Raw genomic sequence first — 25,727 nt, 5'->3', positions numbered from 1 at the left:
AGACAGACGTGGCTCACACAATTGGGCACCTGTCTACCATACAGGAGGTCCAGGGTTTGATTGCTAGCGCCTCCTGGTCAAAGGCAAGCTGACTCGAGTGGAGAGCTGGCCTGAGCAGAGAGCTGGCCCACCCAGTGTGCTGGCCCGTGTGGGGTGCTGGCCCATGCAGAGTGCTGGTCCACGCAGGAGGGCTGGCTGTGCAGGAGAGCTGGCCTGTGCAGAAGCGCTGGTCTGCACAGCAAGCTGCTCTGAGCAGAGAGCTGGCATAGCAAGATGGCACAACAAAAAGAGACGTGGAGGAGAGATGATGAGAGACACAGCAGACCAGGGAGCTGAGGTGGCACAAGAGATTGAGCACCTCTCTCCCACTCTGGAAGGTCCCAGGATCGGTTCCAGGTGCCACCTGAAAAGAAGACAAGCAGACACAGAAGAACACAGAGAGAGCAGACAGCGAGTGCAAAAAACAAAGGGGGTGGTGGTGAGAAATAAATAAATAAAATCTTAAAAAAAAACAGTATAATGTTAACTATAATCTGTGACTAATATTAGTTATATTTTCCCCATGTATCACCACTTAACACCTTGTAGAAGAACATTCCTGTATTTATATATATATATATATTTAATTCCCCTCCCCTCCCCCGGTTGTCTGTTTTCTGTGTCTTTTTGCTGCGTCTTGTTTCTTTGTCCGCTTCTGTTGTCGTCAGCAGCACGGGAAGTGTGGGCGGCGCCATTCCTCGGCAGGCTGCTCCCTCCTTTGCGCTGGGCGGCTCTCCTTACGGGTGCACTCCTTGCGCGTGGGGCTCCCCTACGCGGGGACACCCCTGTGTAGCACTGCACTCCTTGCGCGCATCAGCACTGCGCACGGGCCAGCTCCACACGGGTCAAGGAGGCCCGGGGCTTGAACCGCGGACCTCCCATGTGGTAGACGGACGCCCTAACCACTGGGCCAAAATCCGTTTCCCTGTATTTATATTTTTAACCACAATCCTCTTCTGCTTCCAAAATCATTGTTATACATACCCAATATTATTCTCCAGCTGTCCTCCAACTAACATTAATCTCCCTAGACTACTCGTTTCAGCTGCAATCACATCCATATATCAACAGTGTTTGTTACATTCATTATAACGTGTTACCATCAAGTCCAACCATTACCACATATTTACATTTGACCTTATTAAACAGTCTACACGCACCCAGCGTCATCTCCCCTTTCTCATCCTGCACTCTGTCTGCCACCAGCCTACATTCATAGTCTAACACCGTAAGTCTACTCATCGTGTTTAGTTCATATCAGTGTGATGTACAATGTTCGTCCTTTTGTGTCTGGCTTATTTTACTTAGAATAATATCCTCAAGTTCCTCCATGTTGTCATGTGCTTCCCCAATTGATTTCTTCTTATATTTGGATAATATTCCATCGTATGAATATACCACATCTTGTATCCATTCATCGGTTCACGGACCCTCAGGTGTGTCTATTTTTTAGCAGTTGTGAATAAACATAGATGTCCATCCCAGCAACAGCGAGCAAGGAAGGCTGGAAAGAGCCTGTAACAGGACCTTCAGGGGACCCGGCCTGTCCCCAGCCTACGGGGTGATCTTAAACAAGCCCTTAGATTTCCTGGCTCTAAATGAGGATGATAGGCTAGTTTTTTGTCTGAGGATCCTTCCAGCTCTTGATCTGTTTGAATTTTAGACATATTATCTAAAAATAGGCACTCTGTTTAAATAAATTATACCAGCTTTGAAACAATAGAGTACAGATCCTGGTGAAAGACATGGGTAGGTTTTTATTTTCTTCAAGAACTAGCTTTTCTGGTGAATTGTGGAGGAAGCCATCGAGGGACCGAAGGTCTGCTCAAGCGAATCCGCTGTGTCCTGGTGGCACCCGCCTACAGCGCTGGCCACGTGGGATTTGATGAAGCTGTGCGAACGTTCTAGTCTGACTGATACTGGGATGTGAACTGCACTGCCGTGAGTTTCATGCTCAGAGGCCTGAACGGAATGTTGAGGAAGGTTTACCCTGGGTTCGCCTCCCAGCGTTAACTTGTGAGCAAGCCGTCGTTTAAGCAGCACATGGCTATAAAACGCTGTAGGACAGCCAGCTGTGTGGACGTCAGCGTGGGTTTCCAAGACAGAGACTCCATGTCTCAGCCCAGAATTTTGTTTTAATCGTTCTGTCTCATCTTGACAGCAAGACGCACACTAATGTATTTTCCTGGGGGAGGGATGACAGGGATTGCTACTTGGTGACTGTGCTTGATAACGTACAGACCCATTCTGTGAGTCAGCTCCTGGCGAGGTGGGGACAGACATCTGCAGCCATCGGCGTTTGTGCTGCGTGGTGGGAGATTTGGGAATGAGTCATCTCAAAGCTAGAAAGCCGTGCATCACCATCCTATCGGAAGGACGGGCAGTCGCACGGTGTCACGAGTGGGCAGCCGCTGGTTATGTGAGTACTGGGCTGGGCAGTGTAGTGGGCACGAGCCCTGGAGCCCGACTGATTCCGTTTGTGGCCTGGCACTGGCGCTGCCTGGCTGTGTGACCTAGGGCAAGTTAGTTGAGTGCTCTGTGCCTCAGTTTCCCCATCTATAGCTCTAAACAATAATAGCACCTACTCATAGGGTGTTGTCAGGATTGAGTAGGAGAACACATGCCGGGCTCTTCTCAGCCAGAATGGTGACTGCTGGTGGTGGTGGTGGTATTTCAGTGCAGCCGCGGACAGTAGGAGACACAGTGGACGGTGCTCCCAACGGCTAACACACGCCTTGTACTTATTTTGTGACAGACACTGTTCTTCCCTTTCGAGTATACTAACCCAGTTAGGTGACATGAGCATTCTCACTAACTCAGGTAGGTACTATTAGTGCCACTTTCAGTTTACGGATGAGGAAACTGAGGAACAAAGAGTTAAGTAACTTGCCCAAAGCCACACAACTAGCGAGTGGGGTCTGGGATTTGAACCCAGGCAGCTGGTTCTAATGTCCTTATTGTTAACCAGGACCCCATACTGTCTGTTAAAACAGTAAGAGCGACACAGAGGGCTTCCTATAGGCCAGGGAATGTTCTAGCACTCTCTATAGACTGACTCCTTTAACCCTCACAACGGCAAGCCCTCTGAGATGGGTGCGTTATTCTTCCTATTATGTAGATGAGGAAACTGAGGCACCTAGAATGGGCTAAGGATGGAGTTCACATCCGCTGGGGGATTTTAGACAGAGAACTTGACCTCTCTGAGCCGTGGTGTCTATACAAGAGACGCCTCTCAGGGTGGCCGCTGGCGGAGCTGAGCTGTCCTGGTGCTCTCTGTATCACTGGTGAGGGGGGCTTGCTCAGGGGCCCCTGCTTTGTCCCCAGATCTGTCGGTAGCTGCTGCTGTCGGTGGGCGGATGGAGAGCTCCTGGAAGCTGTGGCTGCCGGGAGGACGACGTCTTCGCTCCCAAGGCCCAGCCTGGACCCACCTGGACACCGTATGCCGCCTCGAAGGTGACGGCCCTGCCACCTGAGAGCCGCATGGACACCGCGAGCCTGCTCCAGCCGCTCAGGGGCGGGCTGTGTGACTGAGCTGGGTCTCGGCTTGCTTAGCTGCGGAGTGGGGGGGTGGCGTGAAAGCTTGCGACTCAAAGCCCCACCTCCAGGTAACTCCATATTTCCACAATGTGGCATAAGCCACGACCACTACCTCACCTACGGAACGTGCAGGACTTAGCAAGGCTCTTGTTTTTTCCTTAGGAGGTTCTGGAGGCTCAACCACCGAGCTCCCCCCGCTCGGCTAGCAAGGCGCTTCTTCAGTGGCCGGTCCCTACTGCTGCTGCTTGAGCCGCTCTTGTTCTCACAGCACTGGGAGCCGTCTCCTCATCGCTAATCTGTGTTCTTGCCTTTTTTCTTTTAATCAAGTTAATCACTGTCAGGGAAATTGTTGGGCCATTTTAATGCTCTTGGAAAATGCAGCCAAATTACACTGAGGAAATGTTCTTTCCATGTATACATTCACATTGATGAAGAAAAGGGCCTGTTCCTTTACATTCTTGCCCACGTTGCGTATGACCATATAAAAATTGTCATTAATTTGAAAGGTAAAGGTGGTGTTCTTTTCCCCAGGACTGCCGTGACAAAGTGCCACAAACTGGGTGGCTCGCCTCGTGATTCCGAAGCCTGGAAGTCCAGACCAAGGTGTCGGGGGGGGGGGCAGGCTTCCTCTGGTTGGCAGTCCCTGGCCTTCTTTGGCGCGCGGCCATCTGACACGTGGCCATTTCTTTCTCTCTCTGTCTTTCTGCGTCTCTGTGTCCAAATGTCCTTTCCTTATGAAGACCAGCCACCATGGAGCAGAGCCCACCTTGACCCAGGCTGGCCTCATCTTAACTGATAACATCTCCAAAGACCTTATTTCCAGATAGGGTCACGTTCACGAGGCCACGGGTTTGGACTGGAACCTATCTTTTGGGGAACATGATTCAATCCATGACACATGGTATCTTATTTAAATTTCCGTTTCTCTAGTTACTAGGGATGATGAACCTTTTTTTTCCTATATTGGCTGTTTAGACTTCTTTTGTACACTGTGTTAAATGGCAAAAACTTTTTTTCTGGGTAGTTTTATTTTTTAAGGAAAAAGACTAATCTTTTCTGATGACAAAAGTAATGTCCACTTATATCAAAAAGTTCAGACAATTTAGGAATGTGTAACATAACATGGCAAGTGCAGGTCTCTCGGATCAGTCCTAAACCTAAGAAATTGCCGTGTTAAAACAATGTGGAAATTATTTTTTCAGAATTTTCTAGAAATTCTTTTTTTTTTTTAAAAGATTTATTTATTTATTTATTTCCCCCCCCCTCCCCCAGTTGTCTGTTCTCTGTGTCTATTTGCTGCGTCTTGTTTCTTTGTCCGCTTCCGTTGTCGTCAGCGGCACGGGAAGTGTGGCCGGCGCCATTCCTGGGCAGGCTGCACTTTCTTTGGCGCTGGGTGGCTCTTCTTATGGGGCTCACTCCTTGCGCGTGGGGCTCCCCTACGCGGGGGACACCCCTGCGTGGCAGGGCACTCCTTGCGCGCATCAGCACTGCGCATGGGCCAGCTCCACACGAGTCAAGGAGGCCCGGGGTTTGAACCGCAGACCTCCCATGTGGTAGACGGACGCCCTAACCACTGGGCCAAGTCCGCTTCCCTAGAAATTCTTGAGTACTACCCACTTGGCCTTAAAGACTTCTGCACATTCACTCATGGCTACAGTATCTTAAGAGGTGTTTTGATAAATGGCATTTTTTTAAATAAGGGGAGTAGGTAGGTTTATGATGCTAAATCGATCTTTTCACAGAAGCTGAGTGTCCTGGTGGGAAGGGAGCTGAATGTGGGGCCCCATTGGGGGCCACCATTTCTCCCGGTGCTCAGCTGGGTGTGTGTGGACTGTGTGATCTGCAGGCCGCGTCCAGCTCTAGCAGCAATGCCTTTGTAAGGTCAACAAGAACACATTTTGTCTATAAAGTCAAGCCGCCAAGCAGTAGCGAGAGGCTGAATCTCCTGCTCTTCTGCCAGCACCACCACCAGCACCATTGCATCAGTGAAAATAATTACTAAGAGCCATTCATAATGGCAGCATTTGCTCTGTTTGTCCTTCACATGCCTGGTCTATTTAAATTCTCAACAGCTCAATGAACTGTGAACTCTATTATCTCTGTTTTTCATATTCTAGGGTTTCTAGAGGTGGAGTAACAGGGTCACCCAGCTAGCGTGTGCCGGAACACCACACTCAAACCCAGCCCCGCCAGGTGCGGGGACCCCTTGAGAGCCAGCCATCCTGCTCTGCAGTTCTGCACCGCCTGTCGGGGAGCCCTGTGGGCCTTGATGCACGTTGACCTGATCCAAATGCATCCGATCCCCGACTGGTCCCCCATCTTGTAAAGAGCTTGAGCAAGCTGGAGGCAGGTCAGAGCACAGGGACAAATGTCTACGGGGCCGCATGCCTGAATCAGGCCTCCCGAGACAGGGAGAGCATCCTTGCCTGGGCGACCAGGAGTGGTTGCCATGGTGACTGCTATGGCAACGCTGATGCGCACACTTGGCCCTGTTGCCAAGGGAGCCCAGCTGGTGAGCCAGCAAGGTGCCCAAGAGAATGGGCTCAGGGCTTGCTCTGCCGTGTGCTTCAGATGGCCCGTGTTTGATGGATATAGTCGATAAAGTGTGCAAAACTGACCGGCACGGTCAGCCTCTCCCTCCCCAGCTTGTGGCTCTGTGGACGAGGAGGCCAGGAAAGCCGTTGCGTGCCTTGGCTGAGCTCGGAGGCTAAGAGCAGGAGCCCTGGCGTCAGGCGCTCTCGCCCCAGCCCTCAGTAGCCGGGAGACCTTTCCAAGGCCACCTTCAGCGCTTCGTCTCCCCGTGGGCTCCATCTCTTCATTCACGGGCCCCCGTGATTGCCTGCACAGAAAAGCTCCTCACTGATAGCGCTGTTATTATTAAATCAGCACAGACGTTACCCGCTCTTACTCAGAAGCACTGTACCTCCTCATGCCCTTTTTTCAGGTCAGCCAGGATTTTGGGGGTGTCTTACTCTTCGTCCTAGGATGAAATAATCTCCACTGAATGGAGCCCCTGGCATTACTTTTTCTCCCCCACACACATGTACTCTAATGAGTCAATATGGTCCCCCCTCCCACCCTATTTCCCTGACAATTTGGGAATAAACATGTTTTTATGTGTGGCCCCAGTCATTGCCAAAACCAGCTTTTGCAGAGCTTCTAATTACTTTGGAGACTGTGGTAGGTCCTGTATTGAGTCAATACACTGCTTTAAGCAGTGCTGGCTAATTTAAGATTTTGGGGTGTTTTCAGCTGAGTTAGAATCAACAAATGGGCAACAGAAATGCTCATTTCTGAGGACCCATTTTTAAGGTTGTGATTTTTCCTTTGGCGTTGTTGGGCCACCTACATACTAATTTACTAACTTCTGATCAATATATTATTGAATAAAATATGGAGACTTTCTTTTGTGCCTCCCTGAGCAAAATACACTCGCGTAGCCCCTGTCAGATAGGAGCTAGGAAAGTGTGTTGTAGATATGTTTTGAATTAGTGCTTTCCAAGATTTGAAAAACATGAATTTATCTCCTTCCTTTTCGTTTCTGATTTAGATATAGTTTGACAGAACCATTCCAGAGACAGCCTTCCAGCTCTTCTATCTTTAGATAAAAATTGAAAGATAGCTCAGGTGATTTTAAAAAAAAAGTCTGCTAAGTGGTGTTTACTTGATCCAAATCCCTTTAAAACATTAAGAAAACTTAGTCATTAAAATTTTTAAAAAAATTTAGAACTGTTTTATTGAGATGTGTTCACAACCATACAATTTATCTGAAATGTGTAATCAATGGCTTTTAGGATAATCACAATGTTGTGCATTTATCACTGCAAAAATTTTAGAACAGTTTCATTACTCCAAAAAGAGAAACTCCACACCCTTTAGCAGTCACCTCTCAATCCCTTGCTCCTTCCCTGAAATTTTAGAATTAGAATAAAGTTATACTTTTTTGAAGTGTAATGTGCGTGTACAAAAGTAGACCGATTAATCTGCCACAGGCTTTTATTTGTAGATATAAGAAAAACAATGAATAAGACTAATCACTGACCCTTATCATCATCAGTATCATGGGTGGTGGTGATGGTGTTTAAATACAATTGATCATCATGTAAAGAGGAACCAATCTAGTAAAACTGGCACACAGTAGGCATTTTAATTTCTGTCTCCTTTCCTCTGTTGTTAGGGCTTCTGCAATGGTTTCGATGTTCATTTCTCTGTTTGTATACTCTGGAGCCCAACCTCCTGGATTTGAATCCTGACTCTGCCACCTATTAGCTGTGTGATCTTGGGCAAGTCACTTAACCTCTCTGAACCTCAATTTCCTCATCTATTAAGTGGGGATAAGTGAAAGTATCTATTCATAAAATTGTTTCAAGGATCAAATGACTTTTTTTTTTTTTTAAGATTTATTTATTTCTCTTCCCTTCCCTTCCCGCCCCAGTTGTCTGTTCTCTGTGTCTATTTGCTGCATCTTCTTTGTCCGCTTCTGTTGTCAGCGGCACGGGAATCTGTGTTTCTTTTTGTTGCGTCATCTTGTTGTGTCAGCTTTCCGTGTGGGCGGCACTATTCCTGGGCAGGCTGCACTTTGTTTCCTGCTGGTCGGCTCTCCTTATGGGGTGCACTCCTTGCGCGTGGGGCTCCCCTCCACAGGACACACCCCTGCGTGGCACGGCACTCCTTGCGCGCATCAGCACCGCACATGGGCCAGCTCCACACGGGTCAAGGAGGCCCGGGGTTTGAACCGTGGACCTCCCTGTGGTAGGCGGATGCCCTAACCACTGGGCCAAGTCCGCCACCTAAGGATCAAATGACTTAGTACTTATTAAGCAGTTCCAACAGGGGCTGGCACATGATAAACACTCTTTAAATGATTTTTTAAAAAAGAAAACCCTAAAAAAATTAGTCTCCACAGAGAGAGCATGACCTCAGTCCTTAAGGGTCATAAGTGCTGATGAATTGCAGGTCCCCATGGCCTGACCCCTGCCGTCGAGGGGCCAGTGGGTCTGGTCAGCAGAGAACTTTGGTTTCTCGTTCCAGACAAAGGGAGGCAGTCAGTGTTGGCTTCTAAGAAGTAGGGGAGGTACGAGGAGTCCTGGCTAGAAAAAATGCACGCTCGGGGAAGAACAGGCGCTCCCCCGGCAAACCCTGAGGAAAACAGCCACCTGTTGCTCCTTGGTTAAAGGGCAGAAAACTAACTATCCTTTCCGGAGGGACCTGAGACCGCTCTCTGCCCGGCTGTGACCGGGAGGTGCAGGGTGGGAATTTCCTGGGGACCCCTTGAAGCCTTTCCCGTTGAAAATGTGCGTGATTCGGGCGGAGGCAGGCCGGAGAAGGCGTGCGTTGGAAGGAGCTCCTAAACCCGGGAAAGTGGCATTTGCAGCTTCGCACTTTGAATAGGAAAAAATACTTGTCTTAAACTGGCTTTCCGAAAGACTCGTGTTACAAAACACCCCTTCAGAAATACGCTGTCATCTCTGCTCATCAGAGCAGCTTACCACTAGCTTAAATGTTTCAGGTTCACGGCTGCCTGCAAGTAATGCTGATCAGAAGAGCAGTCGCTGGGAATGACCCTTTTATTGTGATTATGTTTTCGTACCGTGTAAATGTCAAGTGGTATTAATTCCAATTTCTTCAGTCAAGGGAGGGGAATGAAAAGTTCCATCTTGGGCTACTTTGTATTGGATATTAATCATTGTCAGGGCTGGGAAATTCCCACTGGCCTCTACCGCTTGGCTGCAGGTGTCAAGAAAGTTCACAAGAGTCTAACAAAAATGTTCAGAGCTGTGAGGAAGACAGATGAAGGGCCTGCCCTCGGGGAGCTTGCGTTTTAATGACTTAAGTGGACTGACCAATATGTGAGATTTCTGTTAACTTATGCTTTGTATAGATAATGCTTGGACAAGTAGTTCTCAGCTCTTGTTCCCCCAATCCACAAACTTCCTCTTGTCAAGTCACCAGGGACCGTTTCATTGCCAGATGCAGAAGGTAGTTCATCCTCCAACTTGGAGAAATAGTTGAACCCACCCCCCTTGAAATGCTGCGCCCGTTTGGCCTCTGGGACCCCCCCCTCGGTGCTCCTCTTTGCCTCTGTACACTGATGACTGCCTGCTCCATGTCTCCACTTGAAGGGTCAGGGGTCATCTCAAACTGGATATGTCTGCTCTGAACATTTGCTGAGTGTCTGCTCTGGGCCGGCATTGCCTTAGGTCCGAGGGGTACAGCCGAGAGGAAAACACAGGCCCTGTTTTCCTGGCAATTACATCAGGAGGTGGCGAGTTCCTTACATGAGGGGTGAGGTGGGAGTCGCTTGGGGCAGGTTTCTCCTAGAACAGAGACCGGAAAGGAGGGGGGCCAGTGTCCTAGGCAGATGGGGCAGCAGAGATCAAAGTTCCCGAGGCAGGGAACACTTGGCACGGCCGAGGGGCAGCGAGGCCAGGGCGGCTGGAGTGGGCTGAGCGAGTGAGCCAAGAGCAGAGTCACGGAGGCAGCAGTTTTATATACATATAAAATCTTTATATTTTCATCTGAATGAGTTGGAAGGCCCCTGGAGGATTCTGGGTCAAAGAGAAACGTGATGTGTCTGAATTTGAAGAAGACTCTTCTCGATGCCTTGTGGAGAGCACAGCCTTAGGGGGCAAGACCGAAAGTCAGGAAATTCCGAAGCTGGCCCAGGTGAGCAAAGGTAGGGACTTGGACCAGGACGGTGGCAGAGGTGGCAGTGAGAAGTGTTGGGCTCGGGAATGTGGTTCTAAGGTAGGAAGACCAGGATGTGCCGGTGGACGGGTATGCAAGGTGAAGTAAAAGAGACGTCAAGTAGGCTCTGGGAATTTTGGCCTGAGCGCCTGGGTGGGGGAGAGAAGAGAAAGCCAGAGGATGTGGAAGTTTATGTCATTGCTGAATGAGCCCTATAAATACAATTCTCAGGAACAGGGGCTTTTAAAAAGGGCTGATTTCTCACAAGTGCCGAAATGAGTAAGTCATTCCCCCCGATTCCCTGGCATGCTTCCCCCATCTGTTTTCATTTACAGAATTCCCTCTTGTGGAGTAATTAATAGAAAGGATTTCACATTATTATTTCATGAGGGTTTTTTCCATTCGGTATATACCTTTATCAATCCTCATTTTGTTGTGGAGGTGGTAGAAATTGCACATCACATATTTACCCTCTTAGCCACTTTAAAGTGCACAATTCACTTGCACATCCGTGGTGTTTGCAGCCATCTCCGTTATCTATTTCCAGAATATTTTCATCACCCCGTATGGAAACCCTATACCCCCTACAGGTACTCCCCATTCTCTCCTCCCCCAGCCTCTGACAACCTGCTTTCTGTCTCTGTGCATTTATCTGTCTGGACATTTCGTAGAAATGGAATCATCTGGTATGTGGTTTTTTTGTGTCTGACTTCTTTCACTTGGCACAAAGTTTTAAGGTTCAGCCGTGTTGTAGCGTGTATCAGTACTTCATTCCTTTTATGGCTGAGTAATATTCCATTGAATGGGCGTATCACCATTCTCTAATAATTTTTCATAGCGAAGACATGTTGAGATGACAACGTCTGGATATATTCGGCTAAATAAAGTAGATCATCAAAAGGACGGTGGTGATGACAGCACAGCTCTGTGATTACACCGAGAGCCGTTGGGTGTATACCGTGGATGGTTGTACAAAACATGGGCCCGTGTAACATGGTGGACCTGTGGTGGATGGTGGCCTGTGGCCGACAGTACAAGTGTAAGAACATTCTTTCATGAATTATAACAAATGTACAATACTATGCCCAGGTGTTGACACTAGGGTGGTGTATGGGAAAATCACACCTAATGTAAACTATGGACTATAGCTAGTAGTAATATTTTAATATTCTTCCATCAGTTATAACAAAGGCACCACACTCATGCAGAGTCAACAATGAGGGGGTATATAAGAACGCCGTGTTTTTTGCATGACTTTTCTGTAAATGTATGCCTTTTCTAATGAAAAATAATTTTAAAAGATTACCCGTTTCTTTTCACTTTTCTAATGTAGCTAATAGGAAATTTTAAACTACATATGGAGCGCACGTGATGTTTCTATTGGACAGAGCTGTTCTGATATAAAGCTGCCAGAGGAATGTAGAAGAGGGGAGAGAAGGCTGAGGGGACACTCAGGAGACCCTTGCCTCCCGCATCTTGAAGCTGCCCTGAGGGAGGCACTGGTGGGCCTGGACGCCTCCCGACACCTCCCAGCTGGTCTCCTCCGCTGTGCTGTGCTGAGGACTCCTCCGCTGGCTTCTCCTCTCTGAACCAGAGGGACTTTTCTAAAAGGCAAATCTCATCCCTTCACTCCTCAGCAGAGCCCACTGCCCCCTGGCCACACGCAGGCCGGGCCTGTCCCACCCGGCTCATCCATCCAGCACCTCCACATGTCTCTTCACCTCCTTCACCACCTGCCAGGCCTTTTTATACACTTTATTATCATGTTCATGCACAGTATTTCCATAGTAAAGATGAAAAACTACATAATATAAAAGGGAATGTTCACATATGCTGCCTGCCCCCCAGCCAAGCTACATAATCAATCACTGTCAGCATTTGGGCGCGTGCCCTTCCAGGGCGCTCTCGCTGCGTGCACGCAGCCGATTCTGCCTGGTGCGGGTGAGCTTGTGTGTGTGTGTGTGAGTGTGTGTGTGTGAGAGTGTGTGAACGTAAGGGGACTTACATATTGTTCTGACTCTAATTTCACTTAAGGCATTCTAGACGTCTTTGCTGGTCAGGACATACTGGCATATCTTGTTTTATTGCACTTCACTTTATTGTGCTTCACAGATATTTGCGTTTTTGACAAATTGAAGGCTTGTGGTAACCATTGGTTGAGTGAAGTCTATTGGTGCCATTTTTCCAAAGCATGCTGGAAATGTACATTGGTTTTTTCAGATGTAAGGCTACTGCAGATTATTATAATGCTATTGCTGTAGATTATAGTATAAACATAATTTTATATGCACCGGGTCGCCAAAAAATTCATGTGCCTCGCTTTATTGCCGTGTTTGCTTTATTGCAGCGGCCTGGAACCAAACCCCCAATATCTAAGAGGTAGGCCTGTATTTTAATGGCTGCCTCAGGACTTTCATATGGCTGTGCCATGATTTATTCATTTATTGTTGTTTTTAGTTATAAAATATTTCATCCATATAGCAAAATATAGATGATTATGCCCTTCATCTCTGAACCCCTCCATGGAGATTTAATAAACATCAACATTTTGCCATATTTGTTTCAGATTTTTCTTTCTGGTGAACAAATGAAACATTCCGGGCAGAGATGAAGGCTTTGTGTGCCCCGCCCCTTCCGTTTCCCCTCCCTGCCTCCCCAGAGGTCACCATTTTCTGCAGTGGATATAGCTTTTCCATCTGTACGTCCACGTCTTTCCTACATACATACATATGGCGCTATAAACAATAGAGTATTGTTTCGTACGTTCCTAAATAGTATCACATTTCATATCTCCTGCAACTTGGATTTTTATTCTTTTGATGATATTATTGAGGTTTTTCATTGACATTGATCTCCATTGTTAAGAATGAATATAACTTTATTTAATCCATTTCCTTATTGATAGATATCGAAGTTATCATAATTTACTTTTTTCCAGTTCTTCAAATGTGCCATACTCCCTTTACTGTTTAACTCTTGACACTTACTCTTCTATGGAATAGTTCATCCAATTGAAATGATCTGGCTTTTTAAAAAAAGTTTGATAGATTCATCAGTAAAACTGTCTGGACGTGGGGTTTTCTTTCATTTATTTATTAATTTTGGAGCTATTCAGGCTTTGTATTTCTCCCTGAGACAGTTTAATGTTATATTTTTCTAGGAATTTTTGTATATTGTTTAAGTTTTCAAGTTTAATGGTATGAAGTTGATTTTTACTTGATCAGCTTTGCCAGTTTTGTCTATTTTGTTAATCTTTTCAAAGGTCAGCTTTCCACCTCCTGCCTTTTTAGCATGGCTTCCTTTGGCCTCGCCTGCTTTTCCTTTTTCTCATCACCTGCTTGCATCCTACTCCATCAGGTTTCAGGACAGCGCCATTTCCTCTGCAAGACCCTGAAGGCTCCTCAAACCTTGGTTGAGTCCCTTTGACACTCCTCAGTACCATTTTTAAAAAAATACTTAGGGTCCCGGTTCAATTCCCAGTACCTTCTTAAAACAAAAACAAAAACAAATGACAGAAATTGGTTGGTTTTCATAAAGGGTATTTACTTGGGGTAGGAGCTTACAGATACCAGGCCATAAAGCATAAGTTACTTCCCTCACCAAAGTCTGTTTGGAGCAGGATGATTGACGATGTCTGTGAGGGTTCAGGTTTCCTGGGTTCCTACATTCCTGGGACTGGCTTTTCTCTAGATTCAAGTTTCCTTCCTTCCTGGAGCTGGCTTCTCTTTCCTCTGCGTGCTGACTTCCCGGGGCTCCAGCTTAAGTCTTCAGCATCAAACTCCAGTGTCAGAAACCCTCAACTCTGTCCTTTGCCATGCCAATGCCCTAATCATAACTCAATCATGCCCAGGTGTGTGTCGGATTACAAGCATAATCTCATATTTCTTTTTGGAATTCATCAATAATATTAAACTGCAACAGTCTTAATTTCCTACTGTGAGCTCCATGAAGGTCAGAACTGTCTGTCTTGTTAACTGCTGTGTCTCTAATATCTGACGCAGTGCCCAGCACATAGGAGGTGCTCAGTAAAGCATTGATGATAAATTAATGTGTGAAGATAGTGTGCAGACCAGTTCTCCAGGGGTCGAGAGCTCTTTTCAGTGTCCACTCTCAGCCAGACTGGAGTCAACTAGTGACTGATGATTGTGACCAATTCTGAGGTTCTGTGATTCGGTCTTCTGAGAATTTATCAGGAAATTTAAAAAGTTGGAGTTGTGGCCGTGGCGTGACTAAAATGAGGCTGAGTGTGGCTCGATGAGCTACAGAAACATGTTACTAGTTGGTGCCTTTGTGCTTTTGTCTGTGAGAGACAAGCCAAAGTGACGAGTTTCCCTCTCTGCACTCTACCTCTTACAATGAGCTTCTCCACAAAGAACCGGGCCTTCGCCGGGCCGAACGCCTGCCAGCCTGGGCTTGACATTTACTCAGAACTGAGACTAAAATGACACTGAAGAGAAAGAGGCTGTCATCTTAGTTAAGTGGTCAAACCAAAATAAGAATTCCTGGTATAGGTGGTGCCATATTCAATACCATTTCTCTTATACATCTTGCTGTTTGGTTTTTCTAGTGTTGCTACAGTTAACCTTAAGAATAGAGGGAGGGAAAACGAGAGAAGAGATAAAAGGAAAGTTTCGTTAGCAACGTGCTCTGGGTTGAGAATGAAAACATTATGGGAATTTAAGTCATATACAACATACTGGCAAAGGAGGTTGCCTTTGAGAAGGCAAAAATGGAAGGGGTGGTCCCAGAAATTAGAGAGGGAAGGGGCGGGAGTCTCCCCCACAATGACATCGTGTTCAGGCTTGCGGCCATTTTATTGTTAGCTAGCACACATTTTCAGAGCACATCGAAGCCTTTCTTTTGTTTTCCTTATACTCCTTTTTTTTTTTTTAAGATTTATTTATTTATTTATTTCTCTCCCCTTCCTGCCCCCGGTTGTCTGTTCTCTGTGTCTATTTGCTGCGTCGTCTTTGTCCGCTTCTGCTGTCAGCGGCACAGGAATCTGTGTTTCTTTTGGTTGCGTCATCTTGTATCAGATCTCGGTGTGTGCGGCGCCATTCCTGGGCAGGCTGCACTTTCTTTCACGCTGGGCAGCTCTCCTCACGGGCGCACTCCTTGAGCGTGGGGCTCCCCTACGCGGGGGACACCCCTGCGTGGCAGGGCACTCCCTGCACGCATCAGCACTGCATGTGGGCCAGCTCCACACGGGTCAAGGAGGCCCGGGATTTGAACCGCGGCCCTTCCATGTGGTAGACGGACGCCCTAACCACTGGGCCAAGTCCGCTTCCCTGTTTTCCTTATATTCTATCCAGCTTAGGAGAACTGTGTGCGAATGTCATTGGCCCTCCAGCCTGAGCTGTATCGATGCTAATGACAGCTGACAGTCACCTCTTCTGGGTTAAAGAATGGGTGGTCTCAATAATAGTAATAATTGATTTCAGTGCCTATTCAGTGCTGGATCCTCTGCTGAAATTCTTATATGGCACATTATTTTAATCCTTCAATTCTATGAAATGAGGATTGTTATTCCCACTTTACAGGGGAGGAAATGGGGGCTCATTGAGAGCAGGTGACCGGCTCTAAGTCCCACAGCAAGAAATGGATGGAGCTGCTAACAGACCCCGAGTCCAGTTCTACCCTGAGCGCTGTGCTCCTGGCCCCACAAAATACATGGGCGGCCCCAGAAGCAAGGGAAGTGTTCCCTTCTAAAACCCGCACTCTTAGGAGCTGGTCTGGGAGGGGCCTTTAATTCTCTCCTCGAGGTGGTGGGGAGAAGTCCTGCCTGTTTCCCTGTGGTAGGAAAGTGCCGTAACGCCCGTTGCTGCTGCCCTTATTCTGGTTGATTCCAGACACACACACCTGCCTTTGCCATCATGCCCTAAAGGCGCTTTGGAATCCTGACTTTTCACTCCTCCTGTAAACCCTTCCCCATTTCCACTCTAAGCCCTCCCAGGGGTGGAAAGCATGTGAGCTTCCAGACAAGCGGCTCTCTCCTGTCCCAGCAGTCTCTCTGCGGCTGTCGGCCCGTCCCTGGCTTGCCATCAGCCCTCTGTGCAGGTGGAGAGTTACCGGTCAGCGTGGTCCTCGGGATGTCTCTGAGGCTGGGGGAGCCGCCTGGGCAGAGGGCCGTGCTTCACAACCTTGTGTGCACAGGCCCGGCTCACGCCAGGTGGCTGAGGACAAAGGCTGTCTGTCGACAACTCGCCAGGCCCCAGGAAGAAGCCAAACTGCAGAGCCTGGAGGCCGGGGACCTGAGCAGCCACCAGCCGTTTTCTTGCTTGGAATTTGCTGACGGCGCAAAGCAGTTCTCAGACCTGGGAAAGACGCCCAGCCCCGACTGGGCCTTCCCCTGGGGCGCGACCCGGCCCTGGCAGGCTCCTCCACGGGCCGCTGGCGGGCGGCTGGCGTTCCCGAGGGGCTTCGTGAACGCGCCCTCTGCGAGGGTGGTTTCCATTTCCTGGAGCCACCCATCAGCACCATCTGGCGGCACTTGGCTGGTGAGGAGGAGAAAAATACCGGGAGACTCTTAGGACCCAGCGTAGGGTTGTTAAAAGCGACGGCCGCCAGTGAGAACCAGCTGGAAGCAGGGGTGGTGGTAGTGGAGGTGCGAGGTGCAGGGGCTGCTCTGGGAAGGTTTCCTGGCAGTTTCCCCAGCCAGGAGGGATGTGCCCACGATGCCCACGATGCCCACGACGGCAGGCTTGCTCCCAGGCTTCTTCCTTGGCTTTGAGGCCTGCAAGCATGGGGCCCCGTTAAAGTGGTCCCCTCCCACGAGGAACCCGCAGGCTGCGTTCTTTCACGGGCATGCTCTGCCCTCTCTGCAGGGGCATCTTCCATGCGAGAGGGTTGTTCGCCCTCTGAGTCAGTAGTCAGACACAGCTTGGCCACCAGCCTCCGGCTGTGTAACTTCTGATAAATGACTTAGCCTCTCTGAGCCATGGTTGATCTCATCCATAAAATGGAATGATGATAATATACCATAATATTATATAAAATATATTCTGATACAAAGTTATATTAGCTTAGAAAAGTATACAATACCCTTATGTTATATATATAATGTTATAATGTATAATGTGTCATTGTACTACCTGAATATCATATATTAGCATTAATATAATATAGCACAATATGTTATACGTCATATATTAGCATTATAGAATATATCATATATATAGAATATAATATATATTAGCATCATAGAATATAATATAGCACTATAGAATATGATAGAATAGAATAGAATAGAACCTTATAAGCTTATAACCCAGCTTATAAGGTAGATTATGCAGGTAAAGTGCTTAGCGCCATCCCTGGCACACCATGGAATATAATCACTACTCTTCATTGCCACTGTCATCTTCAGTAGGCTGCAATATGTAATTGTATCTTCTGTAGGCTGCAATAGTAAATATTAAGGGCACATTGACTCAGAATGTTCTGGCATATGTTGTTGCTTCCGAAGCAGGGGAGCTCATCAGATAATTAGGAAAGCAAAGCCCAGTGATAGCCCCGGAGGGGAGGGTGCCGTAACCAGGGGGAAGTACTGTTGGAATCTAAGTTGTTTTTTGTGTTTTTTTTTTTAAGGGAGAAATTTCTTTTCAGAAGTGCTTAGGCCAAAATGTTACTTAACCAAAAAGGGTATTAAATCTAAATAACCCCCCACGGGTCCTCTGCTTGTCTTGAGATGCTACGAGCCTGGGATTTTATTGTCAGCCCCGAGGGAGGAGGGGGAGGCAGAGAGAGGGAGTCGGCTACATCGGCGGGAATTCCGGGAATTCCCGTCAGTCCGTCGGTCTTGGGAGGTGCCTGGGCTTCTGTGTCTGCCACGTCCTTGGCTGCATGCTCTTCTTGGGGCTAGGCTTTGGGCGAGAAGGGGGGACCCCATGCTGCCGTCTGCTGAGCACTCAGCAGTCACAGAGCTGGCGTTGGAGCCCTCGCCTCTTCTTCACCTAGGAAGGTGGGTACGCCTTCCTGTTCTGCACACGGGAAAACCAAGGCTCAAAGAAGTTCAGCCGCCTGCCCAGTGTCACACAGCTAATAAAATGGTGTAGGATCTGAGATCAGAATTCCAATTTCACCGATGTGGTCATAGACAAATCACTGAATATCCCTGGGTCTCGGTTTTCTTATCTGTTAAACGGGTATGTTGATGAACTCCAGCATCCAGAGCGAGTTAAATGAGCGAACAAGTTTTAGCGTATCCTGTGTTAAGGACTCAATATCTGTTGGCTGCTGCTATATTTACCATTACCTTGTATTCTGTTTATCTTTTTTGTGGGGGAGCCAACCAAGGTTTCTGCTCGGGTCTGAGATACTGCGAAGCTGATTGACAGTCACTTCATGCCTTCTGCCGCGCTTGCTACTGATGACTGTGCGGAGGTCTCAGGAAAAGGTGTGACTGTCATAGTAAAAAACCAAGTCCACCCTTTGGCACATCAGTGACTAAAACCACAGGGAGAGTCCACGGCGGACCCTTTTCAGGGATGCTTTTCAGTAAGATGCACAGAAAATACGAAATTTAAATATCCCTATAGATAGACATAAAATTTGGGGCGGGGGAAATAATATATCACTCCATGAAAAGATTGAAAAGGGTGTCCTGATAGGTCTGTCGGCAGTTACAAAATTTGATCCCATTCATAAGAGCTACAAGGTGCTTCGGGGGTGCCTGGGGCCTCCTAGACGCACTGGGTCTCGTTCCGCATGCAGTTTCCTGCCTCCCTGTGCCGACCTGACTTGAAGCTGTGCTGTCAGCTGTGATGGGATTGGCTCTTGCTGAGAGAAGCCTAAGCGGGGAAACCAAGTAAACTCGTTAGGCAGCGGCGAACCGTCCTGATCATCCCCTTTAAAGTCCTGGGGCTCTAGCGTGGCCTTCGCAGCGAGGGCAGGTTCTCCCCAGCGTGCGTGCGGCGAGGGACGGTTCTCAGCTGAGCTCTGCTGTAAACATCACCTGACGGTGTCCACCTGGGACTCGCTCCTGGGAGAGCTAAAGATCAAGACTGGGAGTTTGGGCTGACTTTTTGATTGCATCCAGGCTGAATTTAAAATTTTTCTTTTCAGGGGTGAAGGGTTGACTAGTGGACTTTGGGGCTGTGTCCTGGTGGCGTTAGGAAGTTAGCGTGGAGTGAGTGTCCCTGCTACACTGCAGGGCCGCAGAGAGCGCCAGCAGCCTCCTTAGCCTGGGTCGTTTCTCCAGGCATCTGCGTCGTTTTAGTAAACCTGCAGACGAAGCAAACCGTTTCCTCCGAGCATCTACCCGGTGAATAATTAACATCCTGTCTTCCCTCCTCTTCCAGGCCTAAACGACAGCGGCAGAACAACTTCCCCATGTTTCCCTCTCCTAAGGCCTGGAACTTCCGAGGGGTAAGTCTTTTCCCGGGTAGTCCCTGCGATGAAGTCCTATTCCGCCAGTCGCGCTGGCCTCCGGGGGTGGCCCTTCTGGGCCAGCTCTGCCAGTCAGAGTATCCACCAGGAGCGCGTCTCTGCTTTCTCATTGGGGGAACTCAACGTTTGCATCAGCAGTTGGGGTTCAAGTAAAAGTCCAAGTGGCCTGGTGGGCGCTGACCTTCACCACTGACCTTCACCCAGCCTGCAGGTCTTGGGCTGCTGGAAGCATCTTGTCCAGAAGGCTGAGGGGTCAAGGTGGCAAGGCTGGCTTTGTGGCTGATTTCTTTGGAACCCGGAGGGAGCTAGTGCACAATGAAGGAGAAAAGAAAGAAATCAGAAGTGTATCACTTGGTTTTTTTTTTCCTATTTTTTTTGTCTTTATTTATTTTTTTTAATGTTACATTCAAAAACTATGAGGTCCCCACATACCCCCCACCCCCCTCACCCCACTCCTCCCACAACAACAACCTCCCACATCATCATGGGACATTCATTGCACTTGGTGAATACGTCTCTCAGCACTGCTGTACCACATGATCAATGGTCCACAGTATAGTTTACACTCTCCCTCAGTCCACCCAGTGGGCCGTGGGAGGAGACACAATGTCCAGCAACTGTCCCAGCAGTGCCACCCAGGACAATTCCAAGTCCTGAAAATGCCCCCACGTCATGTCTCCTCCTCCCACTCCCTACCCCCAGCAGCCACCATGGCCACTCTCTCTACGTCAATGTATACCACTTGTTAATACATACATTTATAGTTTCTTGAGGAGCTTTGTTTTCCACAAAGAGAAGTCTGGAAACTTCTAACAGATTTTCAATGGAATCATAAAATTATCCCAATCACAAAGCCGTAGATAGGCTTTTACAGGGTGAGGGGGTGATCGGGTCGAACCATCTTCATTGACGTAATAGTGATGATGGATAATAATAATAGTCAAAGTGTGTAGAGTGCTAAAATGATGTAGCAGTGTGTGTGCTAAACTGATTCCTAGCACTGAGCTCAGGAACAAGAGCCTTGGATTTGTAGAGTGTCACTTCCCGGCCCCAGCCCAGCACCGCACTCCTACACATACTGTACCTGGCCCACCCACTTCATCTGTTGGGTCCCAGCCTAGGCATCACCTCTTCTGGGGTGCCGTCATGACCCTCCCCCAGCCCCCATCAGAGGTAGTGGCCCCTCCTGTGTAGACCTGCACTTTCTTCTGATTGTGTTTCATTAGCACTTACTAAAATGTAAGATGGGGAGCCCCAGGCAATCAGGTGCTCAGGAACTTGTCTCACTCTCTTCATTGTCCACTGCTGTATCCCTGGGTCCAGCACAGTGCCTGTCACCTAAATGCTCAATTAGCATTTGCTGAATGAATGAATGAATGAATGAATGAATGGAATCACTGAACAAATAAATTAATCTCCTACATCCATCTGATACAAAATCCGCATGTTGCCTTTAGATTGTTTTCTCAGTTCAAGTCTTGAGTCTTTTCAGCCATATTCTTACTCATTGGATTCACACTTTAATATCCTACATAGATCTCAGTCATTTTCCTTAAGTACCTTATAAAAATAAATACAAGGGGAGCAGATGTGGCTCAAGTGGTTAAATGCCTGCTTCCCACATGAGAGGTCCAGGGTTTGGTTCCCAGTGCCTCCTAAAAACAAAAACAAAAACAACGAAAAAACAAACATAAGCAAAACAAATGAAAAAACCAACTCATGGGAGCCAATGTGGCTCCGTGGTTGAGCACTGGCTTCCACATATGAGGTCCTGTGTTCTATCCCCGGGCCCTGGTACCTCATAAAAATAAAAATAAATAAATACCAACAGCAGTATTGCAATGTTTTTGTGTCAGTGTCAAAGAAGGTACTATATCAATGCTAAGGGACAGTAATAAAGGGATATGGGATTTTTTCCTTTGGACTAAGGAAAACATCCAAAAATTTGCTGAGGCAATGACTGCACAACTCTGATGAAAGTAAGAGTCACTGAGTGTACATTTTGGATGGATTGTACAAGGCATGAGACTGTATAACACAGTGAACCATGTGGTAGACAATGGACGGTGGTTAACAGTACACTATGAGAGTGCTCTTTCATGAACTATAACAAATGTGCAATATTAATACATGGCACTCAGAAGAGGGAGGTGCATGGGAAAAACAAACCAAATGTAAGCCACAGACCATAGGTAGTAGTAGTATTTTGATGATGTTCTTTCATAAACTCTTACAAATATTCCACATGCAAGGTGTTGGTGGAAGGGTAAAGTATGGGAATTCTGCACATTGTGCATGATTGTTTTGTAAGCTTTCAGATTCTCTAATATAAAATATATTATTAGAAAACAGTTACAGATCATGGAACTATTTTTGCTAAGGTGACAATACACTTTTCACTGAATGCAAAGAAAAAGGTGTTGACTTCGTGAGCAGATCTACAGGTCCTACTGAATGCAGGTCATGTATCTCCTAAGCCACCTATGGCCCTAGGACTAAGAGTCCCGTTTCTCTAAGTGTGCTCAGTTGGATCAAAATAAGCACTAAATGATAAAAGCTTGTATCGCCAAATAAATTTAGCACACACTGGGTGCCCCAAATTAACTACTTCCTCTGCTGCAGAACTTCTCAGAACCTTTGATGTGTTGATGTACACGGAGACTCCATAAAGAGGGATGATGGCTTTTGTAGCATTTCCCAAACTATAAACCATGAAACTCTCCGTTGACCAAATTTTTTTCTTCCCCTCTCCCACCCCCACCCTGCTGTTTTCACTGTCTGTGACCATTCACCATGTGATTTTCTGTATCTTTTTCTCCCTTTTATCTTCTCTTCTAGTCTTTCTCCTCTTTGATTCACCGGGATTTGATCCTGGGGACCTCTGATGTGGACAGAAGTTCCCTGTCAATTGTGCCACCTCAGTTCCTGGTCTCTGCTGCTCTTCACCTTGACTCTCCCTTTCGTCTCTCTTTTGTTGTGTTTTCATCTTGCTGCATGACTCACTTGAGTGGGCACTGGCTCAACGTGCAGGCACTTGGCTTGCACGGGCACTCGGCTTGTCATGTGGGCACTCAGCTCGCCATGCAGGCACTCGGCTCGCCACGTGAGCACTCGTGCGGGCACTCAGCTCACCGCACAGGCACTTGGCTTGCTATGCGGGCACCCAGCTCACTATGTAGGCACTCGTGTGGGCACTCGGCTCGCCACGTGAGCACTCGTGCGGGCACTCGGCTCACCGCACAGGCACTTGGCTTGCTATGCGGGCACCCAGCTCACTATGTAGGCACTCGTGTGGGCACTCAGCTCGCCACGTGAGCACTCGTGCGGGCACTCGGCTCACCGCACAGGCACTTGGCTTGCTATGCGGGCACCCAGCTCACTATGTAGGCACTCGTGTGGGCACTTGGCTCACCGCATGGGCACTCGGCTCTCCACTCAGGCACTGGTTTTGCATTGCAGGCACGCTTTCTCTTCTTCTTTTTCACCAGGAGGCCCCAGGGACTGAACCCGGGTCCTCCCATATGGTAGGCAGAGGCCCAATCACTTGAGCCGCATCCGTTTCCCTGACCAAGTATTTTGTACACATACTAGAATAGCTGACATTTATAGTCAATGTTGAACTCTAGAGAAATTGGATTTCCTGTGAGGAAATTAGCTTCTTTGAGGGACTTTGTTTTCAAAATCTTTTCACTGTTGCTCTCCTCTTGATTCAACAGTGGTCACTAACAAGGGTTGGGGGTATATCTAGGGTGACCACCCACCCTGGTTTTCTCAGGACTACCTTAATTTTAACACTGAAAAGTACCATGTCTCTGGAAATCCCTCAGTCCTGGGGCAGGTGAAGGCCGTTGATTACCCTACTTGTGGCCATGAGTTTTCAACGGTTTCTCTTTGAAAAGTTTTGTGAATTTTAAAACACAATTCTGTTTTATAGAGCTTGTGGTTCAAAGGAAACTATTGGATACACACTTGGTTTAAGTGCCCTCCCACACACACAATTTAGCCTCAACCTTGCTAAGTCTCTCTCACCATTACTTTTAAAATTAGTAATTCACTGAAAGAAAGAAAAACTGCTCCTGGCTAGTTCCTACCAAGTAGGTGTCAGAATCCATTGTAGTGCTAACCTCACGGTTATTGATGGCCCTCCAGTTCTCTTAGCTCCCGAGATTTTCCCAATGGTTAAATTCGTTCCAGTGAATGGAATTGTTGGTGGCAAGGTCAGTTGCAGGGTTCATATTGGTCTCTTGCCCTTGGTTTTATTTGTTCTATAGAGGCTGGGCCTTAACTGTACAGTTAGACAAACTGACATTAAGATATACCAGAGGGGGATGGTTTGGGGACTGGCCAAATCGATTTCTTTCCACCTTAGAGCACAAGCCTCCCTGACAGAGGGCGGGGTGGAAGGGAACCCAACCAAATGGAAGCGCCATCCCTCCCAGCCAGGTCGCACTTTTGTAGCCATCTTTACTGTGACGGAAATCGAAGGACAAGGAGGACCCAGAATGCCAGGATGAAGACTTTGAGGCATTATCTAGCTGATCAATTTTCTATAATTAATTTTTAAAAGTAATTTTCTCTCAGACCCGTTAGACTGAGCTCTCCATGCTATTCTAGGGCAGGATGTACATTTTGGGAGTTCTTTGTTTTCTTCTGTATTTAAAAAGAAAGGGTTAGAGTCTCTGCTCTAGCAAATTTTCCACATATTCTACATGGCAGAGAAGCCCGTTATTTATTATAGTATTTGCAATTCCATTCCTCTTTAACATGCAAAGAAAAAGGCTCCCGTGTTACTTCCCCAGGTCCTGGGCATTTGTGTGTTCTTGGGTAGGCTGGGAGGAAGATGGTGGGAGATGGACTGGAAAAGGCAAGGGAATACGCTACGCTGGATGAGAAGTGAAGGCGAGAGTGTGAGGAGGTGGAGGGGTGGTCCTAAGGAGGAGACGTTTTAGGGGAAGAAACAGATGTTTCCAAAGGATTTTCAAGAAGGACTTGCTGAGTGAAACGTATTACTGTAACGCTCTCCGCCTTAGGGTCTCCTTTGGAGACAGATGTTTCCAAAGGATTTTAAAGAAAGCCTTGAGGATTGGATTGTGTTGCTGTGATGTCCCTGGAAACCGTCCCTGCCGATCTCTATTACTCCTCAAGGTGTTAGGAGTTGAATTTGTGGTTTCCTTTTTAATTTTTTAAAAAGGCTATATGGCTGTAGAGAGGCCCACGAAGAGCCGTGACACTTGGCTTACATATCCTCTCTACTCGCCGCGTGGCTTAGCCCTTTCACGGGTTGTCATCCGTATTTACGCAGGTCATGTCGCCCCTCGGTTCCCATGCCATGGAAGGAGACAGGCCTTCTGAGACCCACCCCCTCTGGCAGAGATGGTGCTCCGGCATCTCTCAGCAGACGTGGTCATGGAGAGGAACCAGGAGTATGGCTTCGGCTGGGCCGTAATGGTGGCAGTGTCGCGAGTGAAGCCAGACCAGCCTGGGAGAGTGAGAAGGCGGAGGGAGGTGGGCACTGGGCGTCTCGCGCTGAGAGGCTCTGTCAGGTGCTTATTGCACATCTGGTCCCCATCTGGCTGGGGCAGTGCTGAGCTCAGAATTTCCACCTTTCCTTGCCAAAATATTTGCTGTCACTCCTCCAGTTACCTGAGGAGGAGAGAAGGAGACAGAGAGAAAGAGAAACTGGCTGATGGGTTCAAGAGGAAACTCACCCTAGAAAGGTGACTCTCTAGAGCACAGCCCCTGCCATTGCCTGTAAATTAACTGGGGAATACTTAATGAGTACCTACTGTGTGCAGTAGCTTTTAATTATTGACCAGACTTCAGGGCCTTGCTTGTCTTATCTCCTTCCCTAGTGCCTATTCTTTATTTTTGCCTACAGGAGACATTTCTAGACAACGAGGCTTCAAAGGCACTTTATTTATTTATTTTTTTAAAGATTTATTTATTTATTTAATTCCCCCCCCTCCCCTGGTTGTCTGTTCTTGGTGTCTATTTGCTGCGTCTTGTTTCTCTGTCCGCTTCTGTTGTCGTCAGCGGCACGGGAAGTGTGGGCGGCGCCATTCCTGGGCAGGCTGCTC

At 47.7% G+C, this 25,727-nt stretch overlaps 1 protein-coding gene across 5 annotated transcripts in view; it reads left to right on the top strand.

The window, feature by feature from the left end:
- The window catches only part of ARHGEF3 (Rho guanine nucleotide exchange factor 3), a 320,159-nt gene that overhangs the window by 95,146 nt on the left and 199,286 nt on the right, over positions 1–25,727 (top strand). For 3 of the 5 annotated variants that reach the window (XM_004448232.4, XM_071212112.1, XM_004448235.5), the window contains one exon: positions 19,563–19,629. In XM_004448232.4, coding sequence (XP_004448289.1) covers positions 19,563–19,629 — 67 coding nt within the window. Of the gene's footprint in view, positions 1–10,101; positions 10,253–19,562; positions 19,630–25,727 lie in introns of those variants that run through there. The other 2 variants (XM_004448231.5, XM_004448234.5) reach the window with 2 other exon arrangements.

Source organism: Dasypus novemcinctus, chromosome 26 (genome assembly GCF_030445035.2).
Source record: "Dasypus novemcinctus isolate mDasNov1 chromosome 26, mDasNov1.1.hap2, whole genome shotgun sequence".
Lineage (NCBI taxonomy): Eukaryota > Metazoa > Chordata > Mammalia > Cingulata > Dasypodidae > Dasypus > Dasypus novemcinctus.
The sequence above is the reverse complement of the archived record's forward strand: the minus strand, read 5'-3'. Positions and strand labels throughout refer to the sequence as shown.